This window comes from Fonsecaea pedrosoi (genome assembly GCF_000835455.1).
Source record: "Fonsecaea pedrosoi CBS 271.37 unplaced genomic scaffold supercont1.4, whole genome shotgun sequence".
In the NCBI taxonomy this organism is placed as follows: Eukaryota; Fungi; Ascomycota; class Eurotiomycetes; order Chaetothyriales; family Herpotrichiellaceae; genus Fonsecaea; species Fonsecaea pedrosoi.
The window spans coordinates 3,088,834-3,102,595 of record NW_013550612.1 but is presented as its reverse complement, the minus strand read 5'-3'; the positions used below and the strand labels follow the sequence as shown (position 1 = coordinate 3,102,595).

The following is a 13,762-nucleotide window of genomic DNA, read 5'->3' as shown; positions in this document are numbered from 1 at the left end:
AGGCTGACGAGGGTGGACGAGGCTGAGCTCCTTTATGCCTTTGTATGCAGCGTGAGGTCATATGACGTCATTTTATGGACATTCACTACAACCTCAGAAAGTGACATTTCCTGATGTACCGAATTCTCATCGACCTCCGCCTGTACAGCATCGCGGATATCGTAGTCGGTCAACTGCGCCACAAGACTTCATCACTGGTTTCATCACACTCGACCTCCGACCACCGCATTCGCCATGGCAGACTCCAAAGGCGGCCACGCGGCCCAATTCGACCCAACGTCACTCGACGCGAAGCAGCACGGCATCGCACGGTAAGTGAAGCTTGAATTCCCAGTACGCGGCTCCTTCGGAGAAACTCTACTGTGGGAACCGCCCAAAGGGGAGTTCCGAGTCGGGAGAAATGAACCACAAATGAAAGGATCCCAAAACTCAAAGGATACACCTCGACCGTCTGTGATTCAATTGGCCTTCCTCAAATTAGTGTTGATCTGCCCAACTCGCTAACTCGTTCATGTCATGTTGCCCGTGTTCCAGAAACACCATCGACGAGCAGAAATCCAACTACGGCGTCAAGACTTCGGTAGACCGCGACGTCGGAGGAAAGATGTTATCCACCAAATCGTCGACTGGGATGTACAGTTTGCCCGAGATCAGTAGTGGTGGACAGTCGCTGAGTGACAGTGTGAATGAGGCGTTGGAAGGGCGGACGGGAATGGCGCAGGGCAAGGCACAGAAGATTGACCAGAGTGTGAAAGTCGGGGCCGAAGGAGACTTGCACGACAAGGCTGCCGCGAAGCAGCCGTGAGGTCTCATCATGCTGTTCAATTCGCGTTTCCCACTTTCGCATTTTCAGACACAGTCGACCAAGACGACACTCGGCGAGTGAGATGGATCCCTCGTCTTTCAAAAGCAATACGATCATCACACCCATGTTTGGGAGCGACAGATGTGACATGCAACTCTCATAGAGCTGGTACATACAAAACGCCGATCTGGGTGATTCTGCCCTGCTGGACAGGGAGCAGGGAGCAATGCAGCCCAACTGTCCTTTGACACTGGAGGATCTTCCTATCGTTGGTATTGTTGCTTCATCCGCCACAAGCTACACTCATCACTCGAAGTGCCGAGTATTGCGAGTCTTCCTTTCCAGACCCTGGTGAGAAGGATGGCTGGCTGGCTGGCTGGCTGCATGGCTAACTAACCACCACCCAAATGCGCCCCAACTCCCATCATCTCCGTTAGCCTATCTAGCCTGCCTGCTTACCAGCCTTTTACATAAAAGGGGGCCAAAATAACGGAGGAAAGCCCCCTTTTGTACGTTGTTCCCGTGAGTAGTGCGGTAAGTGATCAAAACAAACCCTGGGAGTCATTCTATCCCGCGTGAGGTTGTTTCGGTGTCTACTTTCGATCTGTCTGTCTGTCTGGCTTTTAAGTTATAGGGAGATGAAAGGAGGGGGGGGGCTAAATCGATGCGTGGCTCCAGGGCTCACTTGATGGCTGGGCTCTGCCTCGTCCAAAGAACACCAACCAACCAACTGCCTGACTAATTAACCCTGGGGTTGAGTCTTGCTCGTCTCGTCTGGTCTGACCTGGTCTGATCTGATCGGGGAGACCCTCGATACTCCGTCTCAGCCGAGCGGGGGAAGCCTGTCTCCTTTGTTCTCGACGGAGCGGAGTTTATTCTTCGCGCACTATTCACCACCACCACGTACGAGTTGAGTTATGCAGAGTTCCCCCCTCCCCATGTCAAGCCACAGGGTGAGTTATGGCTGTGGAAACCACCTTTGGGGGCTAGGCTGGACTGGACTGGACCGGGTTGGGTTGGGCTGTGCTTACATGCACACTATACTCGGTACAGTACGAGGCTTTTCGGCAAAGGATTATCTAGTACTCGACCCTACCAGGCAGGCCCGGTGGGTTGATCCCCCTGTTGAGGATTCAATCATATTTGTCGATATTACGAGTGAGTATGTAGCTTGTTCTCGCTAAATGAGTAAGGCAAGGCAAGGCAAGGTAAGGCAGGGTAGGGTAGCTAGGTAGGTAGATAGGTACCACACACTCTAAACCCACTACGGGGTACCCACGTACCCACGTACTTATGCCCGGAGCACATTGTATCCATTGAACCCGCCCCACCCTGCCCTACCCTACCCGTCTAGGTCCTCTACTCGGTACCGAGTAGATAGTCTATTACTCTATACCAGAGCCAGAGCAGAAGTGGAGACTTTGCGACAAACCTAAACCCCTTTCGGAAGGGGCACTTACCTCTTTGTCGTTGTTTCCCGTGGAATGTTGGAAACTTCTTTGCTCCTCGCAATCTTGCCTTGCTGGAGCATTCTAGTCAAGTTTCCTCCAGAAGAGCGGGGATGAGCAGGTCCACAGGGCCTTGACTGTGCAGGCTGGCAGGCTGGCAGGCTGGCAGGCAGACACACAGGCGGGACAGTCTGGTGGAGAATTGAGGAGGAAGCATTGGGTCTCAACAAGGCATGGGACCCGGACCCCCACTCTAACCCATAGATGCACGACGGACGAGGTTGTCAACTACATACTACGAAACGAATCCTGATCTAATCCCGATAGAGGGAAATGTAGGAAGGTGACGATTTCCTCTTTGGGAATATATCCTTTCCAGAAACCTATGTCCCTCGAGTCTTGAGGAGTGAATGGCTGAATAGTCGCTTTGTCACTGGGGGGGGGTCCCAGGTATACCAGGTGCAATGAATGGTCCAATTCGACGGGATATTCTGGATTCCCGGCTCTGTGGGGAATGCACCGAGTTGTACGAGTACAACTTTACCTAATAGCCAACCTACATGGCTCTCTCTCTCTCGCTACCTAGGGCCCTTGTTATCGACTTCGTCCTGGAGGCATCTACACGTTCTACACATCTAGGCCTTGAGCTCTGCTGACTGATGATGGAGGAGCTGGGGGGAACCTGCCCTTTTGGTCATCGACACTAGACAGGTACACAGACGACCTACAGAATACAAGTCCCTCACAGGATGGCCGGAGATCCTGTCTCATTCATGGGTCTTCCTCATGGTCCTCATCCAGGATCCAAGTCTTTACTGACATGAGGCTGATCTGGTCTCGAATGAGTGGTTGCGGAAACATGCTCACATCTTTGTCGCTTCCAATCCCTACCAATTCCCCCCCTGCCTGGAGCCTCCGTCCATGTGGCACGACAGGGCTGGATTTGGTCAGCACCAGTGATTGCTTCAGCCTCTACCGCCCCAGCCAAGTCAAGCCCCCCCTCTCAGAGTTGACAATGACTACTCAAAAGAATGTCGCGATGGGAATCCTCCGTCAATCCTCGACCCGCTGAAACCGCTGGGGAGGATGAATGTCACCGTCGTCTCGTCAGTGTTCCCTCCAAACCCTCGTTTGAAATCCCTCAAGCCCACCCTCTAAGAACGTATTGCCACGGCACAGCCAACAGAAAGCATTCCAGCCATGCCCCATGAGAGAGAGTCTGGGATCCTGAATCATCCTTGACTAACACCGCCGCCACTACCACCACCACCACCCGAAACTGTAGCCCCAACAAGTTCGTCGAAACAATCAACCAAAGATCAAAACATCCTTCGTTAGTTGGTCAGTGGTGCTCTTGGTCAGCGTCACGACCAGGCTCTCCTTCCCCCTTGATTCCTTGACACTCTGTTAAGCCGGGACAACTACACATCTCTCTCGACCGTGGAGCAGCTCCTTCACAACTCCTCCATGAAGGGGATAGACGAGCGGGTGCCACAGTATCTGGCTATCGCCCTGACAAAGGATGATGAGTTCCTGCTTCAACTGGACAATAGAGAGAGGGACAGAGTGAGAGAGGCTGGAGATGGTGTTACATTCCTCCCATTCCTCCGATCACTTCCATTCCCCGTGTCTCCCCCCCTTACAAGGTCATCAGTCCGCAATGATCGTGTGCTGACGAGACTCACTGTCCAGCCCCTGATAGAGACACCTCATTTTCAAAGTCTCTACGCTGGCGTCGACGGGACTGCAGAGGCCATACACTGTCTCTCTACCGACGATGACTGTGCGAGATGGGGGCTTCATGTACGGGAGAGGAAAGAAAGTTCTACTCCCATCCTATTGGAAAACAAATGGGGAAAAGGTTTCATGGCCGTCAAAGTCAAATCTCTACTCGGTACAGTTGATGAACTCAGCCTATTCACCCACTCCCTCGAGTCTACACTCTCTCATCACCAAAGCGGCCTGTCCCGATGACCACCACAAGGGAAGAGAAGAAACCCATCTGAAGTCTGAATACTCACTCACCGTCATCTATCCTCCAGAGACCAACTCGAAAGCCGCAGGCACGGAAGTGTCAAGCTCCCATCCATATCCTACCTCTTACCTAGCCCCGAAGCATACACGGTATATATTGAAAAGCAAAGAGCCTTCGATTCCAGTTCTCCCATTGCTGAAAAACTCCCTCTGTCGCTCTAATGAACCAGAATCCACGCCAGAAGAGCATATAACGCGGTCCAGGATGTGGGTGTCCTAGATTCATTTATCCGACTTATAGACTGGACGCCGTCACCGAGGAGGGATGTCCTGGAGGGAGGAAGCCAGATCCGGGAGTTGAGGCGCTGATATCACACTACACACTCTCACAATGCTCGGTATGGACATCAGGTAGAGTTTCTGCGCGGAGGACCGACGGCCTCGTTGAAACCAGAAATCCCCAGTGACTGGTATTTACGAGGCGGCCATCCAGATTGACCCAGATTCAGGTCTAGGTCGAGTTCCAGACTCGAGCCCAGTCTCATCTCCTCGGCCAATGTCAATTCGCTGCCAAATCTGTCTCCAAGGATCTTGTGTCAGCTCCGGAAGAGCATATAAGGGATCCAACGAGTCTGCGTTCCTGATATTATTTTATACTTTGTCGAAGAAACAAGGTCTTTTAGTCACCCGTCGCCATCACTACCATCACTACCACCACTACGGACCACCGAGGCTCCTGGATATATGCCATGAATATCATATAACCGACTCTACTGTGCTGCTGATGAGTGTGAGTATGCCCGAAGAGCCTTGGCACGTCACTTAGGAGGGAGGGAGGGAGGGAAAGCTGTCAATGGTATTCTCTCAAGTGGCGTGAGACTTCGGGACAGCGAGAACGAGTGCCCTGCTGCGCAAATACTAAAAGAAAAAGACTTGGCCTTAGCTGGTCAGGGCTGTTTTCTTTGGTATGATATGGGTATGACATGACATGACATAACTAGCTCGCAGGCTACCTATCACCTACGGACCGACCTATCTACCGGACTGATACGACCTCCATCCTCGCGGCCGGGTCCGATGATCATACCACGAAACACCAGAGGCGGAGGATGTGGGGACAGGAAGCAATGTGTGTGAGAGCGAGAGAGAGGTCTAGGCCTTTCTTCACCTCGCATTCGTCCTGAAGCACGTGGAACGAAAGAAACGGTTACAGATATTCAGATATTCACATGGGTCCAAATTCCCAAGCAGTGTCACAGCCAGACGGACACGGGAACAGGCAATGTCGGGGAATATCGTCCAGGCGAGCGAAGACACAGGCCTCAAGAGCCTTGTAAACGGGCGTCCGATCGAAAAATCAGATACTTTATCTATTCCCTCTCGTCTACCACAGCGTTGGAGCATCCAATTTGCGACCTGGAGCTGCTACACAAAGAGCGAATGAGAGCAACCGCTCCTAGAAAGACTTGGGTCAGATACCAGCTTCAATGCAGCCTCGACATCTCCATCACTTCTGTCGATAGCAGCTCACGATTCCACGCTGACCTCAGCGGTACGTATCCCTCACCTCTCGTCTCCTCGTTACCTCAAATCTTGTATCGGAAATGCAAATTCTGCTTATCCGTGAGATCGTCGAAGCCCTCGAGCAGTTCTTCCTGCTGTCGTTCCGCGTGGAGACCCCTTGCGTCGCGCGACCTGTTCTCAAAGTAACACAGAGTTGTATAGATGACTTGTAGGAAGCAGAGCGCGCAGTAGGTGCCTAGTAGTCCTTTGATGGCGGTGAAATATCGTGGTTCCTCAGAAGGCAAGAACAGGTGCGGGCCTGCGATGTTTCCGGCGCAATAGAATCTAAGGTTGTCTGTGTAAGCTGCGCAGTTTCTCAAGCATCGTACAAGCAGATCCGCCGTCATGAGCAGAAAGACGGCACTTACACGAAGAAGACTCCGACAACTGCAGTTCTCTTGGTGTGCCCTGCCACATTCACACCTGGTAAAGTCCATCCCAAGATAATAGGTGCTCCCAGGACGTTTTGTAGCCAGCAACAAGCCACCAGCGAGTACCGATGTTTGATGTTAATGGTCAAGAGACCAATCAAACCCGCGATCCCCGGTAGGCATGAGACTGAAGTGTCAAAAGTGTTAGCCAAGCCGCCCATGGTCAATAGGAGCAGATGCTTCACTGACGGATAACCGTGATACCCAAAAGGTTCTTCCTGGTCGCCACCCAACCGAATCCCATACATCCAATGATTTCAAAGGCGCCACCAGGCGTCTGAAGCACGGTGGTATGAAGTGCATCGAACCCAAAGCCCTTGATGAGGGCTGAGAAAAAGTTGGCCACGGCCCCATTTAGGAGGCCTGTGCATGAGCCCATCAGTATGACAAGGTAGGTCTTTGGATCGAGCACTGCCTCCTTGAGATGGCCGACAACAATCTTGTGATGTTTGATTCCCATCTGATTCTTCGATACACGCCAGACGGCAACCATACGTTCATGTTCCGTCAGCATTTTGGCGTTGTGTGGTCCGTCGGGTAGGTAGACAACGATAACGAAGCCCCAGAGGAATGTCATAGCCCCAACAATCTGTAAAGGATTAGATGCTGCACCGTTAGGTACTAAAGGATTCCCTCACCAAATAAATCAACTTCCAATTTTCGACAGCGAGGTGTGCTGCATGGCCGCTTCCATAGGCAAGTAAGGCACCAAGAATCGAAGAAACTCCGTTTGTCGACAGCCAAAACGAGGTTCGGAGCGCCTGTTCCTCCCTCGTCCATAGCATAGAGGTGAGGTGCACGAAAGCAGGAGATATACAAGCCTCGACCATTCCCAAGACGAAGCGAATGGCAAAGAAGCCGGAGAAGTTGAAAACAGCTGCTTGCAGCATGCAGATGGAACCCCAGACGAAAAGCATATATCCAATTGTTCGGCCAATGGGGAAGCGTTGGAGAAAGACGTTCGAGGGGTATGAGCCGGTCATTTGACCGAAATATAGTGCCGACGCAACCCATGAATAGTCATCTCCTTTCATATGGGTGTCTGCTTGAAGACCGTATGCGTTGGAATAGTTGAGGCTGCGGATGTCAGAGCTGGGACTGGTGCGCGTGGAAGATGACCCACGTCTGTTTGTCGAGAAAGCTTAGCATGTAGGTTGTCATCATCTATCATCGTCCAAGAATTAGCTCGTGATCTGTTGAGGATTGATCCAGAGAACCATACCATTGGGATGACCATCCAGTCAAGCTTCCTGCGGACTTTGAGAGCATCTCGTTCAAGTTGAGCTTCGTCAAACTCAAGAGCCTTCTGCAAGAGCTCTTTTCCAAGGGCATCGGGGTCATTTGCACTGCCTTTGAGACGGCTAAGGAGGGTTCTAGAAGGCTTCGAATGAGTATCGGCGGTCGGTTCAATCGTTTGGACCGGAGTCTTTTCCACGTCGGCCATCTTGCAAGCGTGGTTCTGACAGAAGTGCAGCACTCGCAGAAGCAAGACATCCGTAGCTCACGGCATGCCGGATATGTCTTATAGACATGACTTCGATTCCGCCAGGGTTCCGTCGGAGTTACATCGTTATCGGCACTAGACGACCTGGTCATAGCTCTGCGATACAAGTAGTAGGTGAGATAAGGATCTCGAATGGCAACGGCATGCATGTCCCAGCGTCAAGGATCTTGACGCAGAGGCAAAGGTGTTGTCCGTCTGTCGCCACATGATATCCCAGCTGCTGTTGTCCCTACAATCGTCGAATGCGGAGTTTTGCGACCAAGCCGTGGGGCCCTGGAATGATCTGCGTTAGCTGCGGTTGAGGCTTCAGGCCACACGAGCGCAGAGCAATGTGATTCGGGCGAGGAACAAGCAATCAGTAGCCCCACTCGTTCTATATAAGCCGGTGTGCTTGGCCATCAATTCCGTCGTTGATCATGCTGATGTTGTTGAGTTAGTATGCTCCTACAATCCCCTTCTCTTGACAGATATCTCGGAAAGTCCCCGTCCAACTTTGCCTCTTGGCCACAGTGGTGAACGGTAGCAATAATACCATGCTCGATAGGGCAAGAGAGGTGCACTGAGAATCAAACCACAATGAATGGTGCCATATTGAGCCACGTGGGAGTATAGGATGATAGATTCAAGGCACGGGGCCCAGCTGCCAGCTGTCAGCTACCGCCTTCAAGTACAAACTGCCGTATCATTGAACGTGGTCGGTCCTTGGCGATCCACCTCGGATTCGATGCCGCAGATAAGGGGATTGTGTATGCGGAAGCAAACAGGAGTGTGAGATGTCCTCGCAAATTCGTCGTCCCGGACGTGGTTGTCGGGGTTCGAAAGGGTCAAATCCTGCAAGGAGGTGTGTCATTCTCAGATGTCCATGGGGACATGCAACTGGTCTACAAAGGACAACGGCAAACGTCGCAAAAAAAAAGATCACGGTTGTCCAGGGGAAATGGTGCAGGCGAAGGTGGAGGAGTAGGAGATGCAAACTGACATCACGTGCCGGACGGTCCCTTGCCGCGCTTTTTCTCTGGCCTTTTCTGGGGCGCGTCATTGGCACGAATTAAAATAATTGCTTCATTCAGCAACACCTCAGGGAACACGTTTAACTGCCATACTCACCATGTCATAACGCACATCGGAGAGGTTCCTTCCCTGAACCATTACGGAGATCCCTCGACAGATGAGAACATCCAAATCCCCAAAATATCAATTGAGATGGCGGGCTTCTTTACCTGGTTATGGGACTGGCTGCTGTGGATGTTCTGGGCGACCGAGATGGACGTTGCGATCGTTGGTTTACAAAATGCCGGCAAGACGAGCTTAGTGCGGGTTCTTGCTGTGAGTCAGGTCTATTCCTGTTGGCTGATCCGAAAGCGCCTAACTCCTATCATGTCTAGGGTAATGAATTCACTGTCGATACTGTGCCCACGGTCGCTTTCAACAAGAGGGAAGTCAAAAAGGGCCATGTTTCGATCAAGTGCTGGGATCTCGGAGGTCAACCACGTTATCGATCCATGTGGGAGCGATATTGTCGCGGAGTCAATGCCATTCTCTTCGTGGTCGATGCTGCCGACAAGGATGCCATTCCGGTCGCCCGCGAGGAGCTGCACAATCTCATGGACAGACCTACGCTCAACGCCATCCCCCTCCTTGTTCTAGGCAACAAGTCTGATTTGCCCAACAAGTTATCGGTTGACGAACTGATTGACGCGCTGGACTTGAAATCGATCATTCATCGTGAAATCAGCTGTTATGGAATCAGCGCAAAGGAAGAAACCAACCTGGAAGCAGTGCTCCAGTGGCTGGTTGCCAGATCTGGGAAGTGAGGACCTCTTTTTGTTTTTGTGTATGGAATTCTGGTACTACACAGCCTTGATGGATCAACGGTACATTATTTTGTACAGCTACAGATTACACAGTATGCATATTGCAGTACAGCAGAGGAAAATGTCCAGGTTACTCTACTCGTCCACAGGTTCTCCGCAAGAATGTTCCAGACGCTTGCTGAGACAGGAAAATGATCGTACTTGTACGAGTAAGGGGTTTATCCACTGGTTCATCACGGTACTGAGAGATGCCTGGCAGACCACAAACAGGCCATTCTCCAGCGCAGCCTGAATGACGCGTAGCCAAGAACGACTCGCATGGGGAGCCCCCCAGAGACCCGACCGTGTTGGTTGGACGAGCCTCTTAACTGGGTGGCTGGCCGCTGAGGAGCAGGCAAGCAGGGAACCAAGCAGATGCCGAGGGGTTGCTTCCGGGGGCAAAAGGCCAATTAGAGTGATGATGCTGCGCCACTTTAGGTGCACTAAGACGTTATTTCTCATTCCTTACGTGCACATTCCCCTCCCCCAAGGCTCTAGCACACCATAGTGACCAGACAGCTGTGGGCATCCCCGACTGCGCCCAGTGCTGCTGCGCCTTCTTGTACATGCCATCACCATACGTTAATTCTTCTTCTGCTCGCCAACTCATCTTTTCACTCTTGCTTGCTATCAAGTACGTACCCTTTCTGATCCCATCATCATCCCATCATTGTGCTTCTTGACTGCGACCCTCTCTCAACTCAAATATCATTTTAGCCTTGTTGATTTGTTGTAAGACCTCCGTCCTCTGCGCCTCAGGCTCCAGCGGGAAACTACCGCGGCAAGGAATATTCCATCCGAATCGCCATCATTCACATCGTTTGACATCACCACATCCCACTTCCACACACTTCGTCGTTCACACACACATACGCATACGCACACACAGCTGCCATGAGCCTCAAACTCGTCACCCGACAATATTATGGAGACAACATGTAAGCACTGCCATGCTCGAATGAATTTATATGCTATTCCTCCTTCCCACTCGTCGCTCGTCGCAACCACTTCCACACACAACAAAACATCCTTTTGCTAACACTTTTTCTTCGTTATGGCCAGATGCATCGACAACAACGGTCGCGCATACAGATGCAATTCAGCGTGGTATGACTGGGGTAGATGGGTTGCCCTCGGCATCATAATATTTGGCGCACTTCTCATCTTCTTCATCTTCAGGTTCGCAGAGACATCCACGCATTACCAGATCTTTGCTAACTCAAGACAGCTTGTGGAGCGCTCGCCGAAGACGTCGCATGGGTCGACAGCCTCTGTATGGTACGGGATGGACAGGCCGCACTCCTTGGGGTCATGCTCCTGCTCAGTACAACCCTGGCTTCCAGCAAACACAACAAGCACCCCCGCCTGCCTACAACCAAACCCAGAATTACGGCGGCTACTACGGCCAAAATCAAGGCTATTTTGGTGGCAGACAGACCGATGTCGAAATGCAACCACCACAGAACACCTACAGAGGCGGCGACAACGTCTACACTCCCCCCACGGGTCCTCCACCAGCCAAAAAATAATCGAGATTGATTACAGTGTGGGCTCCTCCTCCATACTCGTGTTTTTTGTGGGGTTTCCGAATGCACATTTTTAAAAGCTGCGGTCCAGGTGGACTGCAGCCAATACAATATGGATGTTCAAGGTGCCAGGAGCTGCGATGAGTGTACGATAGATACAAAGGGGGTGGCTGCTATCGAAACTTTGAAAAGCATGGCAACAGAGAGGATAAGATTCACGAAGAATGTAGCGTCACGAAAACGGACTAATTCATCAATTTCCACAATGTGTGCACGACCTCTCCCATTACCATAGGTACAAACGTCTGCTAGCCCGGGTTTCTAATGCATGTACCCGAAAAACTGTAGCCTCGCACCGGATCGGGTATGAATCCCCTGTTCGTAGGCCAGGCTCTCACAAGCGCCGGCGTTTCAGCTGGAATGTGCCCGCAAGATGCAAGCTCGGCAGGGTCAGATCGCCCTGGGGGAAGCCCGCAATGAGCTCCTTGAAGGGCGTCGATTGGTCGGTAGGCGACCCCTGCTTCGACCCAAACCCGCCTCATGGCCTTGTAGCCTTGGTGCTCCGCCTCCTGCGTTACTCGATCCTCTCTCACCTGAGATTCTTTTCATAGCAACTCCGCGAATGCCCTTTTCTTTGTCTTATGTCCCTCTCTACCACACTCCGTTCCCTCTACGTTATCATCACATTCACTTCGGTTTTCCACGAACTTGAACGACGTTCGTCTAGTTCACGCATTCTGCACTGTCCGCAGGCCGGCCTCGCTATTTCCCACCAGACTCCCAGCCTCCTTTCAACATCCACTCTTCCACTCGCTAAACCAGACGAGAGAGATTCCATCGCCCTTCTTCGAACGACCGTGAATGAGTTGACGACATACTATTTTACTTCAAGAGGTCTACCATAGGACCTTGACGAAATGGCGTACTCTTTCTACACCCGCGACGTTGTCTCCGAAGTACAATCACTCCCAGATACATTATCCAGCTGGGACAAATGCATGCAAAAGTCCTATTGCAAGTACGTGCCGATGAAACCCCTCCCTCTTCTTGCCTTGCTCTAACGTTGACCCAGGTGGCCTGTCATTGCCGCGATTGTCATCGGCTCACTCATACTGCTTTCTGTCCTCTTTTGCATCGCGCGGTGCCTCTGCTGTGGGGTTGAGATCTGCTCATGCTGTATGAGCTGTTGTGGCGGCTGTTGTAGGGGAAGTCGAAGTCGTGAGCGTCCTTCGAAATTCAAGGACGACTACACGCGTATGCCCCCTACTCCTTACCAAGGATACCAGCCTACCCCCAGTCCCATGGCGTACGGAAACCCCAACGCACCTCAGTTTGCTACGTTCGATGATCCTAGCACCAAGAGGATGATCAATGAAGATAGTCTGCCACCCATGCCTAGCTGGGACACTGCGACTAAGAGAAGAGTCGAAGACACCAGTGAGCCACCACACCAGAATGCGAATGGGGATCTGGAGATGGGCAGACTCGACACACAACCACAGAGGATGAGAGGGGGCTATAACAGCGTCCCTAATGGACCCATGTCACCTATCTCATCAAACCCTCAACAAGATTATCCCCGCAACGGAACCGGCATGAACCACGCCTACAACTCCGACTTGGGCGATCAAAGACTTCTGGGCAATAACAGTCAGGACAACTTCCAGGCAGTCCCGCTCAGCCCACCCCCGACCTATCGTTCCAATTCTCAGGCGCCGTCAGTTACCAGCGGTTCGGACAGATTCATCGCTGGTACCGCCAGTCCGAGCCCTTATGAGTACAATCGGGGCCCTCCGCTACAAACCGGCCCTCAATACCCCTATGCTCCAAACAACGCCATGAACAGCCGATACGAACCACCACAGAATGATTACAATTCGCATAGAATCAGTATGCCGAAACCTTACAATCCTGTGCCTTCCCCGCCAATGCAAGCGCCATACCCAGAATCCACTGCGTTGCCATATGATGCCCGTCCGCCAAGTTTCTTGCAGGTGGGAAGAAAAGCTGTCCGTGGAAGTACGAGAGAGGTGTAAGGATGGGATTGATTCTTAATTGATCTGTTTCCCTTGGGTCTAGATGACTACTGGGCTGTTGGGCGGCACACGCGTCGAATTTCGACATCCTCGGGCCCATTTACCCAAGATTCTGTTGGCAACGGGTTTTGCTGAGATCAAGCACATGGTGCTGTCTGGACACCAGCCTTTATCACTAACATACACTCGAATGAGTTGCCAAAGTGTATTTGGGCGGCCGATCACAGTGAGATGTGGTCAACAAGCTGTTGGATTTGAGCTTGAAATCGCAACAAGCGCGGAGATATCGCACAAAACCAAGGTGGGCCGCGGGCCCTGGGCCGAAATGTCCTCCATCAACGCAAGGTTGACTGATGTCTCCAAACCTGATGACCAGGAGCTCTAAACAGCAAAACAATCAACAGCTTTTCACGACCTCAAAAACCCCCCACAAAAAAGAATGGAGCAAAGATCAAGAGTGCTCCCTAGACGTTGGGCACCATACCCTACATAATCTGTATTTCTACGATTGACGGGCGGTTCTTCAAGTATCTCACGCGCCTCCCCAGCCTCCATTCGTGGGCGCGGGCGCGGGCGCGGGCGTGGGCCTTGTATTATATTTCTATTATCTCAGCAATGATTT

General features: G+C 51.9%; 5 protein-coding genes across 5 annotated transcripts; 4 read left to right on the top strand and 1 right to left on the bottom strand.

Moving 5' to 3' along the window:
* Nucleotides 1-234: 234 nt before the first annotated feature.
* On the top strand, nucleotides 235-805 carry Z517_06920 (uncharacterized protein; the record flags this gene model as incomplete). Its single annotated transcript, XM_013428659.1, has 2 exons — nucleotides 235-311; nucleotides 535-805. The coding sequence occupies 2 exons, from the start codon at nucleotides 235-237 to the stop codon at nucleotides 803-805; spliced, it is 348 nt and encodes a 115-aa protein (XP_013284113.1).
* A 5,008-nt stretch (nucleotides 806-5,813) lies between these two features.
* Nucleotides 5,814-7,665, bottom strand: Z517_06919 (uncharacterized protein; the record flags this gene model as incomplete). The annotated part of the gene is made up of 6 exons (XM_013428658.1): nucleotides 5,814-6,075; nucleotides 6,159-6,348; nucleotides 6,411-6,810; nucleotides 6,860-7,298; nucleotides 7,345-7,385; nucleotides 7,444-7,665. 6 exons carry the CDS (start codon nucleotides 7,663-7,665, stop codon nucleotides 5,814-5,816), a joined length of 1,554 nt encoding a protein of 517 aa, XP_013284112.1.
* Nucleotides 7,666-8,928: 1,263 nt separating this feature from the next.
* On the top strand, nucleotides 8,929-9,539 carry Z517_06918 (uncharacterized protein; the record flags this gene model as incomplete). The annotated part of the gene is made up of 2 exons (XM_013428657.1): nucleotides 8,929-9,051; nucleotides 9,111-9,539. The coding sequence occupies 2 exons, from the start codon at nucleotides 8,929-8,931 to the stop codon at nucleotides 9,537-9,539; spliced, it is 552 nt and encodes a 183-aa protein (XP_013284111.1).
* A 933-nt stretch (nucleotides 9,540-10,472) lies between these two features.
* Nucleotides 10,473-11,107, top strand: Z517_06917 (uncharacterized protein; the record flags this gene model as incomplete). The annotated part of the gene is made up of 3 exons (XM_013428656.1): nucleotides 10,473-10,516; nucleotides 10,641-10,757; nucleotides 10,807-11,107. The coding sequence occupies 3 exons, from the start codon at nucleotides 10,473-10,475 to the stop codon at nucleotides 11,105-11,107; spliced, it is 462 nt and encodes a 153-aa protein (XP_013284110.1).
* Nucleotides 11,108-12,021: 914 nt separating this feature from the next.
* Nucleotides 12,022-13,140, top strand: Z517_06916 (uncharacterized protein; the record flags this gene model as incomplete). Its single annotated transcript, XM_013428655.1, has 2 exons — nucleotides 12,022-12,122; nucleotides 12,177-13,140. The coding sequence occupies 2 exons, from the start codon at nucleotides 12,022-12,024 to the stop codon at nucleotides 13,138-13,140; spliced, it is 1,065 nt and encodes a 354-aa protein (XP_013284109.1).
* Between the last annotated feature and the right edge of the window lie 622 nt (nucleotides 13,141-13,762).